General features: G+C 44.6%; 2 protein-coding genes across 3 annotated transcripts in view; one reads left to right on the top strand and one right to left on the bottom strand.

Moving 5' to 3' along the window:
- Window positions 1-6,176, top strand: part of Sqle (squalene epoxidase) — a 26,092-nt gene extending 19,916 nt beyond the window's left edge. Inside the window, exons 8-11 of one of the 2 annotated variants that reach the window (XM_004634454.2) lie at window positions 661-803; window positions 1,447-1,543; window positions 3,594-3,681; window positions 5,655-6,176. In XM_004634454.2, coding sequence (XP_004634511.1) covers window positions 661-803; window positions 1,447-1,543; window positions 3,594-3,681; window positions 5,655-5,853 — 527 coding nt within the window. In that variant the 3' untranslated portion in view covers window positions 5,854-6,176. Of the gene's footprint in view, window positions 1-660; window positions 804-1,446; window positions 1,544-2,399; window positions 2,809-3,593; window positions 3,682-5,654 lie in introns of those variants that run through there. The other variant, XM_023718754.1, reaches the window with a different exon arrangement.
- Window positions 6,177-8,933: 2,757 nt separating this feature from the next.
- Washc5 (WASH complex subunit 5) overlaps window positions 8,934-12,268 on the bottom strand; it is a 58,792-nt gene continuing 55,457 nt past the window's right edge. Inside the window, exon 29 of the mRNA XM_004634422.2 lies at window positions 8,934-9,280. Within this exon, the coding sequence (XP_004634479.1) occupies window positions 9,224-9,280 (57 nt within the window). The 3' untranslated portion in view covers window positions 8,934-9,223. The remainder of the gene's footprint in view (window positions 9,281-12,268) is intronic.

Here is a 12,268-nt window from a genome sequence, read left to right as displayed (position 1 = left end):
ACTGAGAAGTTTTAAGGTGGTGGCTTTAAGCTTTTATTTTAGAACTGTTACTCTGACACTGTCATGGAAGAAAGTGTAGAATACAGCTCAGACTAAAGCATACAGTAGGGCTATTTCGGTTTTGCATAAGTCATGGTTAAACTTAGGACTGTAAAATGGAGAGTGAGGAGTGGGTTTGAATAATATCTAGGATGTAGAATGTGTGAAACTGTCTGTTTCCCTTTACACTGTAGTAACAGACATTCTCCACAGTTCCGTGGCAGCTGCCACTGTTGGGAAGTGTCTGAGACTGTGATCTGCTTTGTCTTGTAGAAGACTTTTCGTTTGTGCCTGTAGTTTTTTATTTCTTATTTTGAAAGAGGATAAATGTGTTGACATTGTTGGCTTTGACATTATCCGTACGTGAGCGCCATGAGGCAGAGATACTCTGTTTCTCCTGGTAGCCTCCGTGCCTGGCACGTGCTGGGCAGCAAATAAAGAAGGATTGACTCACTGTGGAACTTTTGCCCCACCACGCTTGCTCGTTCATTCCCTTGGATTTGCACAGTCTTCATATTTACCAGCTTACATCAGTGGTTCTAAGCTAATACAAAGTAATTTTCTCTGTTTTGTCCTGGAGACTGGTACAGGACCTCTAATCTTTGTCTTCCTTCTTGCTAGGCGTGCTGCTGCTGGGAGATGCGTATAACGTGCGGCACCCTCTCACTGGCGGAGGAATGACTGTTGCTCTAAAAGACGTAAAGCTGTGGAGGAAGCTGCTGAAGGGCATCCCTGATCTGTACGATGATGCAGCTCTTTTGCAGGTAAGCTACTAGGGTATTACAATTATTTTTAATCTTTTTTTTTTAAATATTTGGTTCAGGGTCTCGCTATGCAGTAGGACTTGTGATCCTCCTGTCTCAGCCTTCCCAGCACTGGGATTACAAGCGTGCACCACCAGGCCTGGTTTTGGTGGCATAGCTCGGTCAGGGCGGGCACGCCATGCAGTAGCAGGGATCAAATCTGGGTCCTTGTGCTTGCCAGGCGGGGGCTTAGGTCGCCGAGCTCTCTCCCCAGCCCCGACTAGGTTATTCTTGACAAAATAGTTCTGTGTCTGTAGGGCTTTGGTGGGGAACCTGCACCAGGAGTCTGCGCCTCGCTGTTCTGAGGCAGGCGTGCCCAGGTGTGAACCTCACCCGCCACTGTGCATCTCACAGAGTTCCTCCATTTCTGGCCTGTGGCAGAACATAAAGCAGGATTCCATACGCCAGCGCGCTCCGGCGTTGGAGTCTTTTGACCCCAGCTCTGAAAATGAATTTTTGGTGAACAACAAACATAAGGCTTGCTCATAGTGCTCAGGAGAAAAATAAAAAAAATAAATAAATAAAAATACCAATTTGGTGAGATTAAACAGTTTATGCTTTCGCCCCCCCACTATGTGTAGTAAGTGGTCTTCTTCATTTTTAGGCTAAAAGATCATTCTATTGGTCCAGAAAAAGTTCTCATTCTTTTGTGGTGAATATCCTTGCCCAGGCTCTTTATGAACTATTCTCTGGTAGAGATGGTAAGTATAAACATTTTTTTAATGTACAATATTGAATATTTTTTAGCATAGCAAAGGAACTTATTTATAAGGATTAGTAAACGATCCAGAAATTAAAGTGTTATTCAGTTAGCTGACTACTAAGTTTGTAGTTTTCTCTCCCTGACTGTTGGTTTTTGGTTTTTGCACCATGCCCAGTTTGGTACAAGTAGTTTTTTTAAACTCCATTCTGCAGCAAGATCTTTAGTTTTTTTTTAAATAATTTTATTGAGAAACAAATAGAAAAGAGACAGTTTCACAACCAATTACAAGCACAGTTTCAATAATTAATGCATTGCATATTGTTGTCTTAGTGGTTATTCATTGTTCAAGATGCAGACATGATATCCTGTCCACAGACACCATTAGAACAAGTCTCTCTATTCATTGAATTTAGAGAATGCCGCTGTATGTCCATCCTGTTTTGAATATACAGATACCAAATGGCCGTTTGTTTGTATCCCCCTTTTTAGATCTTTAGTTTGTAATCCTCCTGTGTTCCATGCCTTGATCGGGAAGGCTGCTGACTCTCCTTAGACAACATCGATAGCAGTGCCTCGGTCATTCCTGATTTTGAGTTCTTCTGGCCCAGATCAGACTGCGCATGTCCTCACGTGGAGGTTCATGCTGGAAGGTCTTCCCAGCTGTGTCTGAATAGGCCAGATGCTCTTTTTCTTCCTAAACACGAGTTTCAATTTTTTTTTGAGGGTAATATTTTAGAAATAACTTCAGAACAAGTTTAGTTTGTCTCCTGTTAAAAAGCACAAGTAGCATAGTGCATTTACCTTTTGCTCATGTGAAACAGCCTCATGCTTTGGCTTCTGTTTGCGTGTTGGAGAGCGATGATGGTTAGTCTAAATGATTGCGCCTCCCTCGTGAGAATATGTGACATCCAAACGCACTCAGCTTTTTCCCGAGCTCTTTGATGATGACTGCAAGACAACACAGCCGCAGTGTTTCCTGTAGCTCTCCTGACCATTAACTCTTACTGAGGGGCAAGAAAGCCGTGGAGATTAGCAAAACCAGTCTTCCTTGCTAAATTGGCATAGAAGTTAAAGTGTTTGCTTAGGCAAATATAAAGTAAGATTTTCTTTCTAAGCTTTTCTCAATTCTTGTATTCTTCCATTATAATTGGAAGTTACCAACAAAGCAACATTAAGTTAATGAAAGACTGGAGGAGAGGATTTTGTTGGAAGAAACGTGTTTTGTTTGCATCTTTTAAAATATGTTTAGGGCCCAGGGATATAGCTCAGTGGCACAGAGCCTGCCTGGCAAGAGAGACTCAGGCCCTTGCACTTGCCAGGCAAGCGCTTATTCTACTGAGCTATCTCCCCAGCTCTGAGGGTGTGAGTTTGATTCCCAGTACCCCCCTCAAAAAAAAGTTTAGAAAAGTCTAAGCATACTTCAAAAGAACATTGATTCTAAACTTTTAGAAAGATTATTCATTATTAAATGTTGTAAAGGTTAATGAATTGCTTTGAGAAGTATTCAAAATTTATATAGAGAAGACATTTTTACTGGGTCTTTTACATGATACATGGAGATATGGATTGGGTATCTAAGGAAGTAACTTGATTTCTAGAATTGTTACTATTTTACATCACTTACTGAATTTACAACAAAATCAAACAATCTTTGAACAACTCAGTTCCTGAGCTCTAAAAATTAGCAGTCATTTGCTAACAGAAGCAGTTTTATTTTTTGTTTTTTGGCCGGCTCAGCCCACCGTGAGGGCAGGGCTTGCGTGGCTGGTGGTGCAGGGCATCGAACCGCGGTGTCCTGTGGCTGCCTCAGCTTGCCGAAGCAGGTGCTTTAGCCTGCGGAGCCATCTTGCCAGCCCCAGTTTTATTCTTATATGTGGTACTACCCATACTACTGATTATGGAATACAAAAGAAATTTTGAATGTTAAAATTCTAGGACTACATATTTGAAAATTTTTGTAATACATAGTATTTGTTATGTTTTCTGACATATGATTATCACCCTCAGTGTGTATTTTGGTTGAGAGTAACTTTTACATTTCATTTTAGATTCCTTACATCAACTAAGGAGAGCCTGTTTTCTTTATTTCAAACTTGGTGGACAGTGTGTTTCTGGTCCCGTTGGACTGCTTTCTGTGTAAGTTGTTTCTGATGTCAGAGAGGACACATGTATTCCAGATTTTATTAATGTGTGGAAATCTTTCTTCCTTAAGGGTTTTGTTATCTTATCCAGTGTCCCTGTCAGAAAGTGGCCCCAAGAGTGGAAAAAAAGGTAGTGGTGGACAGTGTTTCACACTCAGGAAGCTCTATCCATCAGACGTGGCAATAGAGGGAGGCTAAAACCTCCAGTAACGCGGAGGCTCATTTTTACCTACATGGGTGGATCTGTGGGAGCCATGACAGACTGAGAAATTAGAACTTAAAAATTAATTTATTAGTACATGTCTGCACACATCCTTGTGTGTTGATTTATGTACATAGTACATGTTCATTTCTTTTTTAATTACCTTTCCTCTATCTCGCAAACCCCTTCTCATTTGCGAAGGATCTAGCTCCCTACTTACTGTGTCTTTTAGTTTGCCCTTCGCCCGTGCGTACCCGTGTTTATAGCAGCACAGTTCATAACAGCTGAATCTTAGAAGAGGCCTATATGCCCATCAGTAGATGAGTGAAGGAAACATGTTTACACACTGGAGTACTACTGTGTTAAAGATAAACTGGATTCATTTCTAGGATGTACCTTAAGATTGTAATGTTAAGTAAATCAGGCACACAAGTTTAAATAGTGCATGGTTTCTTTTATATGAGAGACCTCAATTACAAAAATTAGCTTGATTGAAGTGTAGAACTGTTGCAGATTGACAGGAGGGCTGGATGTAACCGGCCACAGGGGTCCCAATCAAATCTGAGCAAGCACAGCATATTTATTGAGAAGCTTAGAGAGTCCCAGTCATCGACGAGGGCAGTGTCTAAGAGGCCCTCTCGGTCTCGAGGTCCTGAGCAGGCACATACTGCAGTCATCTTAAGACTTCACAGTACACAGGATTCCTGCTCTGAGAAAACAGGATTGTTCTGCCCCGGCCGTTAGGGATTATCAGTATAGAAAGCAGGCCAGAATCCAGTATTAAATGTACGAGTCTATTACTGGGCCTGGGACCGCTTGAGCACACTCACGCAGAAGAGGCCAAACAGTGAGCCAGCCGGGAGTGGAGAGGCTTTAAAACTAGAAACCACATCGTGTTTGGCAAACAGATTTGTCATTTAACACAGAACAGTGCCTTCGGGGACAGCGTGCCCATTGCTCAGCATACATTCCTTCTGGAGCATGGCTTCGTTTCCGTTCAACATACATCTGCGCACGCGTGGTCCTGACTTCCACAGCAGCGCTTTCCAGTTGGTTGGCAACACCTTAGTTATTTTGTACAGTCAGAAACATTTCGACCTTTACTTTGCTGTATTGTGTAGGCCTGTTCTGGGAACTCTCAGTCTGGTGATGATTTATCGATGGTACACCACGCCTCCTTGCGGTCTGACAAGGAAGCAGGGTCAGAAAGTGGAGCAGAGTAATTTTTTGCATTTAGTTTACGTTCACTCGTTACACTGGCAGCTTGCCGCCAGGTCGTGCCTGTCAGTTTGCTGAGTGTGCAAAGTAAAACATCTTCTTTATTTGCCCCGAACTTCTCCTCTGAGATGTGTCATGAGTCACACAGCATAGAACTCATGAAACTCAGCTTGCCAGTGTAGACACATGTGGAGCTATTCTTGGGAAGTGTGCAAAAGGAGATTCTTCGAGTCAGGTTTCCTTCCTGCGTAAGTGAATGTCCCCGTAAATGCTGAAAAGTCTAGAGCCCAACAGGCATGGCCGTCCAGTGCTTTAGCCTTGGAGCTCATGATCAGTGAAGGGAACAGCTCCTCCAAAGGGAATTACCCTAAGTAATTTCCTATAAAGCATCTTTCTGTTCTTGCCGTCAAATGCAGCAAGCAGGCAAGTTTGTAAAGTCTTCTCAAAATGCAATCGGTTTTAAGCTTTATGGGTGACCTCACTGGAACCTTTTATGAGTGAATTTTTGTCTGTGGGTCTGACCCAATGTTTTTCTTCTTTTATTACAGGTTGTCTCCAAACCCTCTAGTTTTAATTGGACACTTCTTTGCTGTGGCAGCCTATGCCATGTATTTTTGCTTTAAAACAGAACCTTGGATTACAAAACCACGAGCCTTCCTCAGTAGTGGTGCTATAGTTTACAAAGCGTGTTCAGTCATCTTTCCGCTCATTTACTCAGAAATGAAATACGTGGCTCATGAAGCTTAAAGGGAACCACTTGAACTCACCAAGTCCTGCAAGACTTTTCCGAAGAGTGAAAGTGTACCCAGCGTAGTACTTTGCTATACTACTTCTAAAGGGGAAACTCTTGGACCAAGATTGGGATTGCTTTGTTTGTGAAGTTTTTTTGTACATAAGCATGTAAATATATGCCTTAACTTGCAATTTACAATGAAGGGTAAAAATAGGCTAGATATTTAAAAGAAATGATTGTGACCAAAAGTTTGTGCTAACCTGAGGAACTGCGTTTTTCTTTCGATTTCAGTATTTGGGACAAGTCTTGGGGTATCCAAATAAAATGGTGGACCGTGTCTTTTTTTTTTTTGACCATGTCTTCTTGTGGGCTCCTTTCCATAGCTGCATGGTAAGGGCAGAAAAGGCCAGGTGCGGGCGAGGTGCAGAGCCCTGCTCCTCAGGTCGTGCTGAGGCCTTCCCCAGGCCCAGCCAGTCCACGGGGTAGTTCTGGGAAATTCTTTTCTGAACTCTTTTTTTCTGGGTGCTCTGAAAATATCAGGTCCCTGAAGGCATAGCAAAAAAGGGCTTTATACGTTTTTTTTCTGTGACCCTAAGTGAGGATAGCATTATCTCAAGAAAGTCAGTGCACAAATAAGTGCGTGGCCTAAAGTCAGTCTTATTTTCTGTGGTACTGGGGGTGGAACGCAGTGCCTTCTCACTGCCTACGCCCCAGCGGCTTCTGGCACTGAGGCTTGACCCCAGTGTCTTGTGCACGTTCGGGTGCTCTGCCGCTGTAGCCCAGCCCTCTCCCAGTTGTTTACTTCGAGACAGGTTCTTGCTCATTTGCCCGTGTTGGGCTCTAACTTCAGATCCTTCTGCTTCACCTCAGGAGTGCTGGTGACAGGCCTGCGCCACATGCTGGGCTGAGTAAACCATCACCTCTTGCTGAATAAAAAAACAGCTCGTGGTGACTTGCAAAATCTGTCTCTTGATACTGAGGTTTGTGGACAGTTCTGTCCTGGGCATCACTGAAACCTTAGTGAACGCTCAATGCCATGAAAATAAATGGGTGAAATATTAGTTGGAAGGTTCTAGTGACTGGGATAAAAATGATTGTGCACTTAAAAATTTTACTTGAATTTGTATGTTTCTTCTTTCACTTGAGAAAGTGTCTCATTGGCCAACTGCCTAGTCAGTGTTTGGCATCCCATGTTTCAGCGGAGCACATAGTGGGTGCATGTACTCACGAGATTTCTCTCTGCCTTGCCACAGACTTCTATTTTTTGATGAAAAACTCCCAGATCTGGTGGTTTTTTTCAGCAGTGGGCTTTCTTTTTATAGGAAATCAGACATCTCACCTCGTTTACTCTTAAGAGATGCTGAATGGAATAGCAAGTTGCCTGTGCGTGGCTGCTGCCTCAGCAGCAGCTCTGCAGACTGCGCACCCACGCTGAGCCGGCAGGGGGTGGGGCGTAGGGGCGGGACGAGAGGGCAGGGTGGGCGCTCGGTGGTGGGGCGCCTGCTCAGCCAGCAGCAGGCCTGAGCGCAGTCCGGATCCTGAAAACAAGTCCTGTCCTGAGGCTGGAAGCCTCGCCATGCCTAGGGTCTGAGGCGTCTCTCCACCGGCTCCTGTTAGTCATTCTGTGATAGTGAAACAATGGAGGGCTGGGAAGATGGCTCAGCGGAATAAGTGCTTGTCTGGCAAGTGCAAGGGCCTGAGCTCAATCCCCGGTTCTGCCAAAAGAAACAAAGGAAGCCTAACAAGTCACTGTCCTATTTTTCCTTCTCCTTCCTCCTCTTTCAGTACCTCAGGATTTGAGGCCTTCCAACAAAAGGAAGTACCTTCAAAATCACACAACTGAAGGAACCTGAGCAAGTACTCAGCCCAAATTTTACAGATGACCTCAACAGGCTGGCCTGGAGCAAGGTGTAGCAGACAAGTTTGTCCCCTCGCAAGGGCATCTTGGCCAGTGACTGCCCAGCACTTTGAGGCTGCAGACTTTCTGTGCTGCTCAGCTTTCCACTGCTCTAAATTCCAGCACCATCCGCCGGGGAGATGTATTTCAGCTCACAGTGCGAGGTTTCAGTCCACGGTCACTCGGTCTGGTAGCAACTGCACGGTACGGCAGGAGACGTGGCAGAAGTCTCTTTACCTTAGGGCAGCTGAGAAGCAGAAGGGCAGGATGGGGCAAGGGTCCCAAACTCCCTTCAAGGACAACCTGTAGCCCCTGCTGACTTTCTGTAAGCCCTGTGCCCTGAAGGTGCCCACACGGCCTGGTGGTGCCATGCTGGGCACCAAGCCCTGAGCCCGGCCTGGGAGTGCATTTACGATACAGACCTGTTTTAGTCTCGTTTGTTCCTCTCTAGAGGACACAGCTTGCCACAGGGTTGAAAACAGCTTTCTTGCTTTCATCTAAGCTGTTGATGGGCTGGGGAGATGGCTCAGTGGAATAAGCGCTGCCTGGCAAGCACGAGGACCCAAGTTCAATCCCTGGTTCCACGAAAAACAAAAAAACTGTTCATGTCCCACGTTGCCACTATGGTACTACAGCTCCCTGTGGTATTTTCCGGTAGAAGTTAGGATTTTGAGGGAGTTAAATGCTTATCAGACATGAGCTGTTACAAAACCAAAAAAAAAGCAAAAAGCTTCTGGAGACTGGGGCAGGACTTGGGCTGCACAGGGAAGGTCTAGAAGCAGTGAAGGGAGGGAGTGCAGGAGCTACTACGAGCCCAGGGCGCCCAGGGCGTGGGGCCGAGCAAAGCCGATGCTGAGCCTTGGGCGTCAGCCGCTGCAGCAGGCTGGCTGTGGACGGGCCATCACCGTACGCTGCTGCCCTGGGCGTGCCGCCACAATGGTGCAGGCCAGGTTTGTATACAATGCACGTACTTTTTTGGGCAATACTAGGGATTATGCCCAGGGCCTTTGTGCTGAGTTCCATCCCTAGCCATTTCATTTCTTATTTTGAGACAGTCTTGCTAAGACATTAAGTTACTCAAGCTGGGCTCAAACTTGGGATCCTCCTGCTTCGGCCTCCCCTAGTGCCGAGATTACGGATGTGCACACCAGGCCTGGATGAATACACACGCTGAAACAAAGAGGGAAGACAGCCTGGTTACTGGCAGTAAAAGTTTACTGAAAACGTGGAGTTGCACAATTAGTCCTTTAGAACATAAAACTAAATGGATTTTTATGTAACAATTACATTCAGTATTTATAAGAGACTTTACAAAACTGTGTTTGCTTCCACATGATACACACTGCAAATAAAATGACGCTGACCAGTGCTGAGATGCACCTTCCTCAGAAACAGGGAAGAAGTTATGTGAGCAGCTGAGTTCTCTTCACTTGCAAATCCATTTGAGTGATGGGAAGATTAAAGGGTAATCCTTTCATTGAAAAAAATTACAGGACTGTTCTGAACTCATCAAAAATGAAATTAGGCACATGTGCTTCAGCAACCTGAAAAAAACCAGAAGAACTTAATTATTCATAGTGTTGAGCAAATTAAAAATACTCCATACGAAAGTTAAAAAAAATCAATTTGGTTTGAAACTGTCTCACTGCTATTTGTTTCTCAATACAATTATAGAAAAAAATAAAATTGCATCTAAAAAAAAAAATCAAACTGTCCTTTGGAGCAAGGTGGGCCCTACAGACAGACTAGATTCCGTGAAGTGGCGCGCTGGAAGGGGCCGCCGCCGCCGCCGCCGCTGGCTAGTCCTGGGGCCTCACGCCTCAGCTCTGCTGCCGGTTGAGGGCGGCTCACCCCTACGCTGAATACCCCTCCCCCTTCTCATCTGGAGAACAGGGTGTCTGGCGAGAGGCGTGGAAGAGCAGACAGGCTGCTGTGGGGACCCTGAGAAGGCCAGAATGGGCTGGGACAGAGAGGTGGCTTCTGAGCGCTGCAGATGAGTAGCTTTAAAAACCAGGGTTTAGTTTTTTTTCTGATTATAAAGGTACTACCTCTTAGAGGAAATTCAGAAAATGCAGATGAGTAAAAAAATCTTTAATTTCATCTTGTTTTTTTGGGGGGGAGGGGGGTGGGGGGGTATCAGGAATCAGGCTCACAAACTTGCACTTGCCAGGCAGGCACTGTACAGTTGAACGATACCCCTGACCCTCTAATTTTCACCTTCAGAAAAGGAAAACTGATAATTAAATTTGAATTCTTCCGCTTTACGCATGCTCAGCTTGGCTCACACAATCTTGTCATGTCCTTTACCGCCACAACACTCACCATCTTGCACCCATATTGGTCACACAGCAGCAGGGGACGTGCTGGGATCAGGGTATTAGGAGCTTTTAGAACAGGTGCAGCGACAGAGCCCTCCTTGAAGGCTAGGAGCCCGTCTCTGCTCCCACATTCTCCAGAGAAGGCTCACGCAGACTGTCCCCACCGTACTGGGCGGACACTGTGCCTCCTGTTCTCTTGGTCCCCGCCCCTGGCACACGGGGGAGGATGGCCGCTATTCCAAGCACTGCTCCCGTGAGGGTTTCTTTTCCTGAGACCTGCTTGGTAACATCCTCTGGTCACTCCCTACTGCCTTGGTAATCTTTTCTTAGTGATTTGGAATAGCAAATGTAAATCAAGGAAATTAGTCTTTTGCTAGTTCTGATTTCTTTTGTATTTGACAGAATTAATTAGTCAGTTCATTAGATATCAAATCATTTGCTTTATGGTTTTTCTCTTGTTGCCCTAAAAAAGGTACAAATTTGTCTAAAATTTCTGGTAATTTCTCAGTATGCCTGGTGGCGGGGCTGGCATGCCATGTGGTGCCGGGGATGGGATCGCAGTCCCTGCGCTTGCCTAAGTAGGTGCTTAGTCCGCTGAGCTATCTCACCGGCCCTGTATTTTAGTAAGGAGGAGGACGTGAAGATACTGATTTGCTATTCTGAACCCTAGGACGAGCTGACTGTCCCATTACTGCTGCCTGCTACTCCTTTCCCAATTTGACATGTTACTAGTCCATAACCCAACTCGATGCCTAGTTCTAGGTTTAAGTGTAGGCTGCACAATTTTGCCCATGGATTCTATTATTGTATTTTACATGAGTACTATACTATTTTGATTTTTGTAGCTTTACAATACCTTTTAATATGTTTTAAAATATTTCTTGTAACAACAGTTGTTTACAACCCAAATTCTATGAAATTTAAAAAGAAATTTTAGTTAAAAAAATTATCTGAGACCTGGGAGATAGCTCAGTGGCTTAAGTGCCTTTCTGGCAAGTGCAAGGTTCTGAGTTCAATTCCTGGTACCAAAGCAGGGGAGAAGGGACCTTTGGGAAAAGGTTTCCAACTCTTGGGGCCAGCCAGATAGCTCATCGGACTGAAGCACCTGCGTAGGCAGGCACAGTGACCAGGGTTCAGTCCCTGGCGTGTCATGCTGGCCCCACCCCCGGGGTGTGCCGAGACAGCTGTATAGTGAGACCCTGTACTAAATAAAAACAAACAAACAAACAAACAAACAAACATTGTCTGAACCAAGGATGGTGGCATATGCCTGTAATCCTTGGTACATGGGAGGCTGAGACAGGAGGACTGCAAGTTTGGGAACTTGGCTCAAAATAAAATTGAAAAGGCTGCAGGGGGACTTGTCTTGCACATGCAAAGTCCTGGGCACAATTTCAAGAACGACAACAATTTGAGTTTTGACTATAAGCACAGTAAATGTATAAACTAGAAAGAAACTTGAAGTTTCAAAATTTTGGCTTTTCCCTAAATCTGTCCTTTAGATTTTAAAGGGTATTCCTAAGTTATATCCTTATCACTTCTGTGAATGATATATAATATATATTGCTTTTGATTTTAGAGACAGGGTCTTGCTGTGCAGTGCAGGCTGGCCTCAACCTAGCTATGTTGCCCAGGCTGGCTTCAAACTTGCAGCAACCCACCTGCCTCAGCCTCCTGAGTGCTGGGATTACAGGTGGGTGCTAACACACCCAGCTATATTTTGGTTATCGATGTACTTAATTGTACATTCTGTATTGTTTCTTGGGCTCATTTATTAAACACTCTTTTACGTAATTCTATTAGGTATTCAAGGAAGACAATTACATTCTCAGTAAGTAACACAAGCTTTGGTCCTCCCAGGAGTCACTGTTTTCTCTAACTTGTATCCTGTGCAACAGAAGGAGCAAGAGAAACAATTACCGGCGGCGTAGCACTTTGGTAGTTCCAATAAAACTGTACTGTCACTTCACTAAGTATCACACTGCTCGTTAATCTTGAAGAAATAATTTTTGGCTTCTGTTATTGAGAATAGTATCTTCAATTCTTAGTCTAATCGCTTCAAAATTTGGAATGACTTAAGCATCTGTTCAAAGCCTTTTTTAAAATAACTTAAAAAATATTGTTTTATTCGGTACAGGGTATCATCAGACCTCTAGTGATCTCCTGTCTCAGCCTCCCCAGCGCTAGGGTTACAGGCGTGAGCCACCCCGTTTT

Source organism: Octodon degus, unplaced genomic scaffold (genome assembly GCF_000260255.1).
Source record: "Octodon degus isolate 3935 unplaced genomic scaffold, OctDeg1.0 scaffold00062, whole genome shotgun sequence".
In the NCBI taxonomy this organism is placed as follows: Eukaryota; Metazoa; Chordata; class Mammalia; order Rodentia; family Octodontidae; genus Octodon; species Octodon degus.
Note: the sequence above shows the minus strand (reverse complement) of the source record. Positions and strands in the feature narration are given on the sequence as shown.